General features: G+C 44.6%; 1 protein-coding gene across 3 annotated transcripts in view; it reads right to left on the reverse strand.

Moving 5' to 3' along the window:
* The window catches only part of NCALD (neurocalcin delta), a 436,233-nt gene that overhangs the window by 4,411 nt on the left and 418,714 nt on the right, over positions 1-13,108 (reverse strand). For all 3 annotated transcript variants that reach the window (XM_065903347.1, XM_065903348.1, XM_065903346.1), the window contains one exon: positions 917-1,022. In XM_065903347.1, coding sequence (XP_065759419.1) covers positions 917-1,022 — 106 coding nt within the window. The remainder of the gene's footprint in view (positions 1-916; positions 1,023-13,108) is intronic.

Here is a 13,108-nt window from a genome sequence, read left to right on the forward strand (position 1 = left end):
AACTTTAAACTCAGATATTACATCTAAGTAGGGTTGTCAGAGGGGCTTCCCTGGTGGCTCAGATGGTAAAGAATCTGCCTGCAATGCAGGAGACCTGGGTTCAAACCCTGAGTTGGGAAGATCCCCTGGAGAAGGGAATGGCTACCCATTCCAGTATTCTTGCCTGGAGAACTCCATGGACAGAGGAGCCAGATGGGCTACCATCCATGGGGTTGCTATGAGTCGGACAAGACTGAGCAATTCACACAGATACACACACACAGGGTTGCCAGAATTGGCAAATAAAATACATGAAGCCCAGTTAGCTTTCAATTTCAAATAAACAATAATTTTTTAGTATGTTTCAAATATTGTATAGGGCCTACTTATACTAAAAAATCACTTGTTATATATCCAAAAATCAAATTTAATTTTACCTCTATTCTAGCTAGCAATGCAACATCTAAAAGTCCCCTGTTTTTGAGTTTGAAATCCATCTCTCCTTTCGGTTTGCTTTGCACTCCCTTGTTGGGTTTGAATTGTGGGTGGCTCCCTTGGGGTGGAATCTGCTTTCTACCTAACCCCTCAAAAGCTGAGGGGCCCCACTCGGTTCTGGGAAACCCTACACTTTGGAGCATGTGCAGGGAACCCCTGGGCTGCTGGGAGGGAAGCTTCTAGAGTCTAAGTGGATACCAAGCCCCTTCCCACTTTCTGATTAGCTAGCCTGCAGGAGCCAACCTACTGCCAACCACTCAGGTCCTCCTCCGTCCTCCCCATGCAGGGAGTATGTAGCAAGAGCCATTTTCACAAAGGACCCTGAGCCAGATCCTATGGCCAATAAATTGTCCTCGAGTGGCATTTCCATGCCCGGATGCTCGAGACCCTCCAGCAGTCCCCACTCTGAGCAAAATCAAGCAAAGTGGCCGTGGCCTCCTACCATCTCTATTGGTGTCCATCTGGCGGAAGATCTTTTCTGTCCTCTTCTCTGGGGTCGACTCATCTTCAGGCATTTTCATTACAGAGGAAACCATCTTATAGATCGCCTGGGGACAAGAAGTAACACGGTGGGGAGACAGAGACAGGGTTTGGTTTTGTACACAATGGCCCTGTTATTAAACCTCCCAAATGCAGGGGTGAAGGGAAGGCATTCCCTTCGCACAGAGAGCAGGCTCTGTTCTTGCTTCTCGCTTGTTGCAGAAAACAGACGTGCCGTGGCTGTGAGAGCAGCCAGGCCGGCAGAGCTTGTCCAGCGGTAAGGCCCTTCAGGAAGGACAGCTGACCAGAAGATCCACCAGACCCACCCCTTACTCCATGTCTCTAATCTTATTGTGCATATGAACCCCCTGGGAATCTTACGAGAAGGCAGAAGCTGATTGAGTAGGGTGGGTTGGGAAATGGAGGTCATAAGATTCTACATTTCTAACAGGGATCCTGTGTGATGCTGCTGCTGATTTTGGGGTTCCCACTCTCAGGCTGTAGATGACATTCCTCAGGCCAGAGAGACAGGTCAGAGTCTACTCCCTGGGTCCCTTGAGGATGATAAACACTGTTTGGAAGGGCCTGCCCTCCTCCAGACATTACCAGTCCATCCCAATGCCCTCTCCACTTGTGTGTGGCAATCGTCTTGCATTCCTTGTCAGCACACTGTCAGTTATCCCCCAGGATGGGGACCATCTGCCACTTGAGTACTGGATGAAATAAGTGCACAATAAAAGTAAAGAAGGCTGGACCTTAAAGAAGTCTGAGCCCCGAAGAATTGATGCTTTCGAATTGTGGTGCTGGAGAAGACTCTTGAGAGTCCCTTGGACTGCAAGGAGATCAAAACAGTAAATCCTAAAGGACATCAACCCTGAATATTCACTGGGCGATCTAATACTGAAGCTGAAGAGTTAATACTTTGGCCGTCTGTTCAGAAGAGCCAAGTCATTGGAAAAGACCCTGATGCTGGGAAAGATTGAAGGCAAGAGGAGAAGGGGAAGACAAAGCATGAGATGGTTGGATGGCATCACTGACTCAATGGACACAAGTTTATGCAAGCTCCGGGAGATAGTAAAGAATGGGAAAGCCTGGTGGGCTGCAGTTCATGGGTTTGTGAAGAGGCACACGACTTAGCAACTGAATAAGTGTACAATCTCTGCTTGAGATAAACTGAGTATGTCTGAAATCTGATGATCAAAAGAGTTTTTGACTGAAATCCTGAAAAACTGAAAAGGTTTTTGAGCAGTACTGAAACTATCTCCCCTACCACCTGTGGCCCCACCCCCAACCCCAGATGCTCAGGGCCTGGAAGACCTCAGCTATCAGATGTTTTTATTTTGGAAGAATAATTTAAAGTCATTGTTTTTATCCCCAGACCATGGTTTTGCTACTCAGATTCACTCTGGGAACTTTGGCCCTGGGAAGGAGTTTTAGAAAAAGTAGATTTTTCCAGAGGGTGGGGGGGAGGGGTGGTTAGAAATCTGGAAAGTTCTGGAACTTGGAATACAGAGGGAGGAGAGAAAGGAAGGCAGCTGAGGGACAGTAGTCTCCAAAGGGAAAATGTGGAAACAAAACGGGTCGTAGAAAGAGATAAAGGCTAAGCCTCGCTGCTTTAGTCTTGTTCAGGTCAACCTGCCTCAAGTCTCTGAAATATTCTGGAGAAATGGTGATAAATATTACAATCTCAGTTGCTAAAACAGGAATGAAAAATGTCATACCCAGTGTGCCGACTCTTGGGCTGATGATCCCACCCCACAGGGACTCAGTTGTGTTCAGCTCTTTACAATTCCATGGACTGCAGCATGCCAGGCTTCCCTGTACTTCACTATCTCCCAGAGTTTTCTCAAACTCCTGTCCACTGAGTCAATGATGCCATCCAACCATTTCCTCCTCTGTTGTCCCCTTCTCCTCCTGCCCTCAATTTTTCCCAGCATCAGGGTCTTTCCCAATGAGGCAGCTCTTTGCTTCAGGTGGCCAAAGTATGGGAGCTTCAGTTTCACCATCAGTCCTTCCAGTGAGTATTAATAGAAGCCTTAAGGATGCTTCCTTCTTAATTAACCTTCCTAATTAACCTTCTTTGGGGCTGCGTTGTTCCTTCCCCTGGTCTGTTTGGGCCTCAGTAAGGTCCCATAGTAGCAATGAAAACCCACTGGTTTGGAATACTCCTTGGAGCTCTCAGCCTCTAAGACTTGAGGCTAATGAAATTCTCCTTCTTGGGATCCCGAAGGGAAGTCAATGGTATGATAATCTAGAGATCATTCTCTTAGTACTCTGGTTGAACAAGTGAATGAAGAACCAAGCTAACAGATGACTATGTGTTTGAAATAAAGGTTCTTGTACCCAACAGAAAGTCTTCAATAGTTTAGTCTTTAGCTGTCAGTCTAAAGAAGTAGGATTGGGGCCAAGAAATGAGGATGCAGTTAGTACGAAGAAGAACCCATAAGCAAAAAGAATTATAACGTCTGAATGTACAGAGGGGCTGAATGGCTCTTTCATTGTGTTCAGACTAGATTTCTGCACCCCCCCCCCCCCGCCCCCGGCATTTTTTTGTGTGTGCATCAACTCACAGAAAAGGATCAACAGGTTATTCAGAATACCAGGTCTATGAACGTGGGTGTACTAGAGCAGGGGACAAAGAGACGAGGTGAAAGTCCCAGGGGTCTTGTGAGTGAGTGAGTGGGTGACATCCCTGCGAAACCTCAGTGGGATTAGGGTAAGTGTTCTTCCATGGTCTCAACAAGTCAGCATTGACTGTGTTGGATGTAGGACTCCAAGGAGCAGGGAGAGAAGGCACAGCCCAGAGAGCACTTTGAAACAAATCGTGTCTTATTAGCTCCAGTTTCTGTTCACCACTCCCCACACCACCCCGCCAATTTAATGGGATTAAACCATGAAGAGGCCAGGCTATTTCCCTACTTTATTTTTAGCAATGTCAGTGAGAGGCCCAGCAGGGACATCCTGTTTTTAATTAAACTTGAAGAGCCCTATTCTTGTCTCTGTGTAAATACAAAGTTTGGGACACCCAGGAACCCAGCTCTGGCTTGGCCCTAGGCAGACTCAGGACAGCACAACCTGAGGCTCGGGGTCTTACCAGCTTCCTCAGGGCCTATGTTTTTTGTTTTTTTCTTTTTCCCTCTGAATGAACCACCTCTCAGAATGTTGGAAAGGAAGGACTCAAGTCTGAACTGATAAAGGTTGTGGAATTAACTGAGGGCAGGCACGATTCCAGGAGCTAAAGTTCACTCCTCTCTCTGAAGGAAACCAGGCTGACTTTTCATCAGAAGACATAGGGTTTTCTAACAGGACACCCAAGCCCCACAACAACCCACCAAGGGCAAAAGAAGTTAAGTGGTACAGGGCTGTTTCTAGATTATCGGTAAAGAAGAGCACCCTCCTTAGAAGGACACCTCATGGCAGGAAAGGAGGGTAGAAAGAGGCCAGGAGGATCTTTCTTGTGAAAGCGCTTAAAATGGTATCGATATCTATGTATCTAGAACAGCATCAGCGTTTTCTTGTTTAGAGCTAGAAGAATACAAGAAAGTCAGTATATCCATAATGTTTCCCAAAGTGCTCCCTGCCTTTCACAGACAGGGAGGGGATCAGGGGAGAATAAGGGCCCTACCCCTTCTTTCCACCAAAGCAGCTCCATTCTTATGTTAGTTTTCACATAAGATTTCACTAATACTTGAAACTCATTACTACCCAGTCCCCCTGCCACCACACGTTTGTTTCTTGGTAAACAGTCCTACCATCCACTATTCTGTAATCAACTCAAAGACATCTTTAATACCTCTCTACCATGTGTCTCCACATGCATGTGGCCAACTAGACCTATCACACCTGCTTCCTTAATATTTTTCTTAATTTATCATTCTTGCCCATTCCTCCCACCACTGTCTTGTTTCAAGTCAATGGTGGTACCCATCATTTTTAGATCCGGGCAGTTACTACTTGTTTCAGTCTTACATTAAATGCTCTGCAAAGGCTGCTTCAAACAACCCCTTCCAAAGATCCCATTTACTCCCCTAAAAAGACATTCTGGAGCTGCCGCACTTTAGGACTTCATATTTTGGGGGATGATACAAGATTGTTTCTGGAATGTTTGATTGTAAGGTACCACTGCAATGTCTTAGTGGAGAGAGATGTCCATTAACAGCTGGACATAGTAGAGGTGAAAGCCTGGAAGGACACTGTTTCTTCATCCATAAAATGGGGCTAAGAAGGTTATTGTGAGGATTAAATGAGGTAATACAGGTACCAGGTGGATCAATGTCCTACAAAAATTTACGTCCACTCAAAACCTGTAAATGTGACTTTATTTGGAAATAGGGCCTTTGTAGATGTAATCAAGTTAAAATGAGATTCTACTGGATGAGGGTGGGCCCCAATCCAATGATGTATCCTTATAGGAAGAAGAAATTTATACACAGACACACAGGGAAAATGTCATGTGATGATGAGAGGAACACAACTCCAAAACACCAAGGATCGCCAGCCACCGCCAGAAGCTAGCAGAGAGGCTTGGAGCAGATCCCCTGCCCTCCCGCCAGGAGTATCTGGAAGGAACCAACCTTGCCCATGCCTTAATGTTGCACTTCTGACCTCTGGAACTATGATAGAATAAATGTTTTGTTGTTTGAAACTGCCCAGTTTATGGTAATTTGTTACAGTAACCCCAGGAAACTAACACAGGAAAAATACTTAACACAATGCTTGGTCCATAACAAGCACTGAGAAGATGAGACATTCCAGAAGCGGGGGGGTGCCTAAAAAAGAAAAAGAGGGCTAAGGCTGGAACTCTGCTTGGGAATATCCTTGTTTAGGGAACAGGAGAAGGAAGCGGAGTCCACAAAGGAGACCTGGAGGGCACAGCCCAGAGGGGGCCTTTGGGTAGTAGGCATTCATTTGTCTTGCCAGATGTATAACTTCAACTCTTAAACTATAATGTGGCTTGTCATGATATGATTAATCCCCTAATAAGAAAGGGATAAGCCAAATATAACTGGTAAACAAACACTAGGGTTAGTTCTTAGAGAAAGTCATTAGCCTGGACAAATGCTTTAAAGAATTTTCTCCAGGAAAGAAACTGAAGTTGAATTCAGTGTAACATCTGTGGTCCACACTTGTAGTTGAGGCAAGAGTTTGGAGCTGAATCCCCAAGGGCCATGTCAAGATGGACTAGAAGCTCTCACTACCACCCCCACTTCCATTTTTTTTCTTTTTCACAATCAGAAAAGAACAGTGTTTCAGGTCTTCAAGGCACATATTACAAGTGACATAGTGTCTATCACACAAATTTAGAAAGATCTTTGGGAGAAAAATAACTACTCAGGAAGTGGTTCTAGAAAAAAAGTAACCAAATCTTTCTGGCCCTGATTTAGATCTATTGTGACACAAATATGCACGATCTGGTTTGTCTGAACTGGTCACAGTTGGTGCTCTTGAGACTAGGTCAGATTAATTTGTGAGTCTGTTTGGTGTTTGGGGACAGCAACCCTTTGTATGACCAACACCACAATCTCCCTTCCTCTTCATCTCATTGCTGCATAGAAACATATAACTTATTCTGATGAGTGCATCAGGAAAAAAAAAATGCCCATGTTGCGGAAAGAAAGAAAACAGTGCACTCTTCTGGGATAGACTGCCAGCATAAGCCCTCTTCCTTCCCTTAGTCTTCATCCATTCAAAAGATGTGAAGCTGTAGACTAGGGTGTTATGAAGCTCACTCGCCTTCATCAAAAGAGCCAGTCAACGTTGAATCACAACTAGGAGGGAGAGTCTGATTCTATGACAACACGTATTTGAACACCAAGTAGTGTAAAGCAATCATTACCATCCAAGGAATGAATATGCTAACTAGAAATTATTTCAACCTGGTCATTAAAGTGAGTTCCCCAAGAACTGCTAAGGGTAACATGGTGTTAGCCTCTTTATTCCTCTGGGAAAGCCTCTAGTTGGAACTCGAGAACAAATCCAGACTATCTGTGCCCCAATAGTCTGAATGCATGAGGTGCACCCATGGACTCAGGGCAACAGCTGAGATTTGGGGAATTCCTGGTGCCAACCACACTGTCTCCTGGAAAGGTAGCTCTTACTGTTACTTAAATCCCATAAGCATCAGGGCAGCCCAGAAATTTTAGTTTCTTCCCAGCTGGGCTGGTGTTTGGTGGGAAAGACAACAGCTGAAGCAGCCTGAGTACTCCTAAAGCTATCCGTATAAGCACATCTCTTCTGTGGGTTCCACCATTCAGAGGTTTAGTTGGGTTTGTGAACATACCCAACTAAAGCAGAGAACCGAAGAATTGATGCTTTCGAACTGTGGTGTTGGAGAAGACTCTTGAAATTCCCTGAATAGCAAGGAGATCAAACCAGTCAATCCTTAAGGAAATCAGCCCTGAATGCTCTTTGGAAGGACTGATGCTGAAGCTGAAGCTCCAATACTTTGGTCACCTGATGCAAACAGCTGACTCATTGGAAAAGACCCTATGCTGGGAAAGATTGAAGGCTGAAGGAGAAGAGGACAACAGAGGATGAGATAGTTGGATGGCATCTCTGATTCAATGGACATGAACTTAGGCAAACTCCAGGAGGTGGGGAGAGACAGGGAAGCCTGGTGTGCTGCAGTCCATGGGGTCACAAAGAGTTGGATACGACTGAGCGGCTGATCAGCAACAACAACCCTAAGAGAGGCACTATTCTAGGTACTCTACTTGTCAGAACCGTTTAACCCTTACGATTACTCTTGAGGCGGGTGCTATGATTAGTTCCAGTTCACACATCATGAGAACAATGTACAGAAAGGTTATATAACTTACCTGAGGAAAAGAAGGAAAAGGAGATAGAAAAAAAAAAAAGAGAGGCAAGATGATACTGACCCACCTTGCCCAAGACACCGACTCTCACATGCCAATTCTTCCCTTCCTTCATCTTTATTTGGGATACAGGTGATCAATTTTTGTCTAAGCTTGTGATTTTCATTCAAATAAAGAGTAAAGAAACACAGCTGTGTACTCCTACCCAATGACAGTCCTGTAGTTATTGGATTCGTTTGAATTTGGATTGAATGGGTTCCTTCAAGGGTCCTAGTTACTTTCTGAGAACAGAAGGGGGTCAGTTTCACTCCCTGTTCTTCCTGAGTTCTCCCCTACACCCAGGGAGGGCTGTGGTCCTGCCGATGAATCCCTAAGTTCAAGTTCCTTCACCCCCAAGATCCAGAAAGCATCTGAGCATTCATGTCAACTGGCAATAATCCTCACATGCTCCCTGGCCGCTTCCTCAAACACAGCCTGTGCTGGGCTGGGTGTAGGTGTTCAGACCTGCCTCTGGCTGGGCTCAAGGACAGAGAAATACATGAGGCAGGAAGGCTTCTCCTTGCAGCGATGAGCTGACACCAGCGCCCCCCTGAGGAGAGGATCTGCTGTCACAGGGGGAAACTTCAGAACTGTGATCTGGCTTAAGACTCATGAGAGACGGTTTTGATGCAATAATAAAATATTGGGTCTAAATCATGTCCCTAAGTTTGTCACTTAAAAAAAAAAAAAACATGAAAATGTTTATGTAAGATTCTAAAAATAAATCTGTATATGGCTTTTGCTTTTTTGCCGAGATGTTGATATAGCACAAAATTACTTTTTTTGGAAAAAGGAACATAACTGCATTTGGACATATGCAGTAGACTGAATAACAGCCCCCTCAGATATTTTCTTGTCTCAATCCCCGAAACCTGTAGATACGTTACCTTCCAGAATAAAAGGAACTTGAGCTGGGGCGGGGGGGGGGGGGGGGCGTAGATTATTCTGAATTATGAGTGGAAGGGAGAAGCAGAACGAGATACCCAGAGGAATGGCAACATGAGAAGAACTCAATCCATTGCTGCTGGCTTTGAAGATACGTATAAAGGGCTACAAGTCAAGGAATGTTTCAGAAAATAAGAAAGGCAAGGGAACAGACTTTCTTCCAAAACCTCCAGACAGAATGCAAGTTGTCCTACACCTTGAGTTTAGCCCAGTGAAACTGATTTCAGATCTCTGACCTCCAGTTTAATCAAACCTCCAGTTTAACCAAAGTTAAACCATGGAGAACATTAGGGAAGAAAAACTAGAAAATTTATGGGATCCCAATCTCCATTCGCTTGGACAGCAAGGAGGTCAAACCAGTCAATCTTAAAGGAAATCTACCCTGAATAATCATTGGAAGGACTGATGCTGAAGCTTCAATACTTTGGCTACCTGATGCAAAAGAAAAGGTCGTTGGAAAAAACCCTGATGCTGGGAAAGACTGAAGGCAGAAGGAGAAGAGTGCAGCAGAGGATGAGATGGTTGGATGGCATCACCGATTCAATGGACATGAACTCCAGGAGATAGTGAGGGACAAGGAAGACTGGTGTGCTGCAGTCCATGGGGTCAAAAAGAACTGGACATGACTTGGTGACTGAAAAACAACTACCCTCATTAATTGACAAGCCTATTATAAACTTGTTTGGACACCAATCTTCACCCTGACTAACTATTAGTATTTGAAGGTGAACATCATGAATTTGCATTTTACATTGCTGTGGTTTAGCTGCTAAGTCATGTCCAACTTTTTGCGTCCCCTTGGACTAGAACCTACTAGGTTCCTTTGTCCATGGGATTTCCCAGGCAAGAATACTGGAATAGGTTACCATTTCCTTCTCCAGGGGATCTTTCTGACCCAGGGGTGGAGCCCATGTCTTCTGCATTGACAGGCAGATTCTTTACCATTGAGCCATTGGGGCTTCCCTTAAATGGCTTGAATTTTTGAGTCTTGGAGGGACAAAAATTCAGTCAGGAATTTATGGGCTAACACTTGTAGCTGAGCTGCAGTTTCACTTACTTGAACAAATACAGCCTTAATTTCTGTATGATTCTGCTGGCCCACAGCTTGCCTTCGTCTCATCACTTCCAAATAGATATTTTCCGGGACCCCTAAAGGATACCTACAGTATGTGAAATGTGAACTTCCAGATGTTCAAGCTGGATTTAGAAAAGGCAGAGGAACCAGAGATCAAATTGCCAACATCTGCTGGATCATCAAAAAAGTGAGAGAGTTCCAGAAAAACATCTACTTTTGCTTTATTTGACTATGTCAAAGCCTTTGACTGTGTGGATCACAACAAACTGTGGAAAATTCTTAAAGAGATGAGATTATCAGACCACCTGACCTGCCTCCTTAGAAATCTGTATGCAGGTCAAGAAGCAACAGTTAGAACTGGACATGGAACAACAGACTGGTTCCAAATAGGGAAAGGAGTATGTCAAGGCTGTATATTGTCACCTTGCTTACTTAACTTATATGCAGAGTACATCATGAGAAATGCTGGGTTGGATAAAGCATAAGCTGTAATCAAGATTGCCAGGATAAATATCAATAACCTCAGAAACACAGATGACACCATCCTTATGATGGAGAGCAAAGAAGAACTAAAGAGCCTCTTGATGAAAACCAAGATTATGGCATCCAGTCCCATCATTTCATGACAAATAGATGGGAAACAGTGGAAACAGTGACAGACTTTATTTTGGGGGGCTCCAAAATCACTGCAGATGGTGACTGCAGCCATGAAATTAAAAGACGCTTGTTCCTTGGAAGAAAAGCTATGATCAACCTAGACAGCATACTAAAGAGCAGAGACATTACTTTACCAACAAAGGTCCATCTAGTCAAAGCTATGGTTTTTCCAGTAGTCATGTATGAATGTGAGAGTTGGGCTATAAAGAAAGCTGAGTGCTGAAGAGTTGATGCTTTGAACTGTGGTGTTGGAGAAGACTCTTGAGAGTCCCTTGGACTACAAGGAGATCCAACCAGTCCATCCTAAAGGAAATCAGTCCTGAATATTCATTGGAAGGACTGATGCTGAAGCTGAAACTCCAGTACTTTGGCTACCTGATGCGAAGAAGTGACTCATTGGAAAAGACCCTGATGCTGGGAAAGTTGAAGGTGGGAGGAGAAGGGGATGACAGAGAATAAGATGGTTGGATGGCATCACTGATGCGATGGACACGAGTTTGAGTAAGCTCTGGGAGTTGGTGATGGACAGGGAGGCCTGGCATGCTGCAGTCCGTGGGGTTGCAAAGAGTCGAACATGACTAAGAGAGTGGACTGAACTGAAAGGATACCTAAAGCAACTGTAGCATCTGCAAACATGCATTTTCCTAAATGGTGCGGACCAACTAGAACCAAATAATGAGCATCCCCACAGGGCTTCTTGGGATGATGACAAGGCCTGGAGTGTAGACTTTCACAGAAGAAGGGGTAGAGAAAGGAAAGGAGAGTGGGGAGTTTAGTAATATCCTACAGCAAATTCCAATTCATCCAGAAACAATGAAAACTAGGGGATTAGCATAAGAATAAGATAGAATACAAGAATGATCAGTTTGCAATGCAGCAGAATGGGATAAAATAGCCCTTAATAGGAAAATGGTTTTAAATTTAATTTAATCTCACTGACAATTTGGATGGTGCCTCAGGGTGCTGCAAGGTTTCCTCTCCACAGTCATGAATATTAATCATCAGGGTGCATTACTATGGAAAACAGTTCTGGAAATTTGAACCTTCCATGTGCAGGCTGCTGATGGCAGAAAGTGAAGAGGAACTAAAAAGCCTCTTGATGAAAGTGAAAGAGGAGAGTGAAAAAGTTGGCTTAAAGCTCAACATTCAGAAAACTAAGATCATGGCATCCGGTCCCATCACTTCATGGGAATTAGATGGGGAAACAGTGGAAGCAGTGTCAGTCTTTATTTTTTTGGGCTCCAAAATCACTGCAGATGGTGATTGCAGCCATGAAATTAAAAGATGCTTACTCCTTGAAAGGAAAGTTATGACCAACCTAGATAGCATATTAAAAAGCAGAGACATTACTTTGCCAACAAAGGTCCATGTAGTCAAGGCTATGGTTTTTCCAGTGGTCATGTATGGATGTGAGAGTTGGACTGTGAAGAAAGCTGAGCGCCGAAAAATTGATGCTTTTGAACTGTGATGTTGGAGAAGACTCTTGAGAGTCCCTTGGACTGCAAGGAGATCCAACCAGTCCATCCTAAAGGAGATCAGTCCTGGTTGTTCATTGGAAGGACTGATGCTGAAGCTGAACCTCCAATACTTTGGCCACTTCATGCGAAGAGTTGACTTACTGGAAAAGACCCTGATGCTGGGAGGAATTGGGGGCAGGAGGAGAAGGGGATGACAGAGGATGAGATGGTTGGATGGCATCACTGACTCGATGGACACGAGTTTGAGTGGATTCTGGGAGTCTGTGATGGACAGGGAGGCCTGGCGTGCTGCAGTCCATGGGGTTGCAAAGAGTCGGACATGACTGAGCGACTGAACTGGACTGAACTGAAGAACCCTAAGTATGAAAACTTTATTAAAGAATCTGTGTCCTTCCAATTATGACCTGCAAACTTACTGTGGGCCTGTGAGTGGATGAAGCTGCTTTATAGTAGAGAAAGTACCTTGTTAGGGGGAATGCCCCTTCATTTTTGTGATCACTTTCTGAACACAGAGCCAGCAAGGGCTCATCAAGCGTCTCCCAGCACCTTTGGTACCTTTTCGGCAACGTTCCACCCTCCCTTGCAAAGTGGATTCGATAGCACAGGGAGAGTGTCTATTTTCCTCCTCATATTATTTTTTCCCGGTGCCAGCTACTTAGTAGGTGTTTTACCACAGGTGTGGAAGGAGTTGGTGAATAATTCTTGATTTCTGTAAACCCACATAATGGGGACCGTCCTCCCTGACTGGGAATCGACATCTTCAGTACTGGCCACCACACCATTTCAGCCAGGAGAAAAGTGTTAAGCAGGCAAAAACATGATGGTTGATGGAAAATTTTTTTTCCTTAGATCTCAATCAGGAAGCAATTCTCTACAAAAAGAAGGTACCCATCCCATTCACTGCAGGGAGGCAGGGAACGAGGGCAGAGCGGCACACTCCTAGGTAAAAAGGAGAGACAAAGAAAGCTAATTAAAATTGCACGCTCATTCAATCAGTCATGTCTGACTCTTTGCGACTCCATGGACAGCAGTCCACCAGGCTTCTCTGTTCATGGAATTTTCCAGGCAAGAATACTGCAGTGGATAGCCATTTCCTTCACTAGGGGATCTCCTAGACCCAGGGGTTGAACCTGCTTCTCCTGCCC

Source organism: Muntiacus reevesi, chromosome 12 (genome assembly GCF_963930625.1).
Source record: "Muntiacus reevesi chromosome 12, mMunRee1.1, whole genome shotgun sequence".
NCBI lineage: Eukaryota > Metazoa > Chordata > Mammalia > Artiodactyla > Cervidae > Muntiacus > Muntiacus reevesi.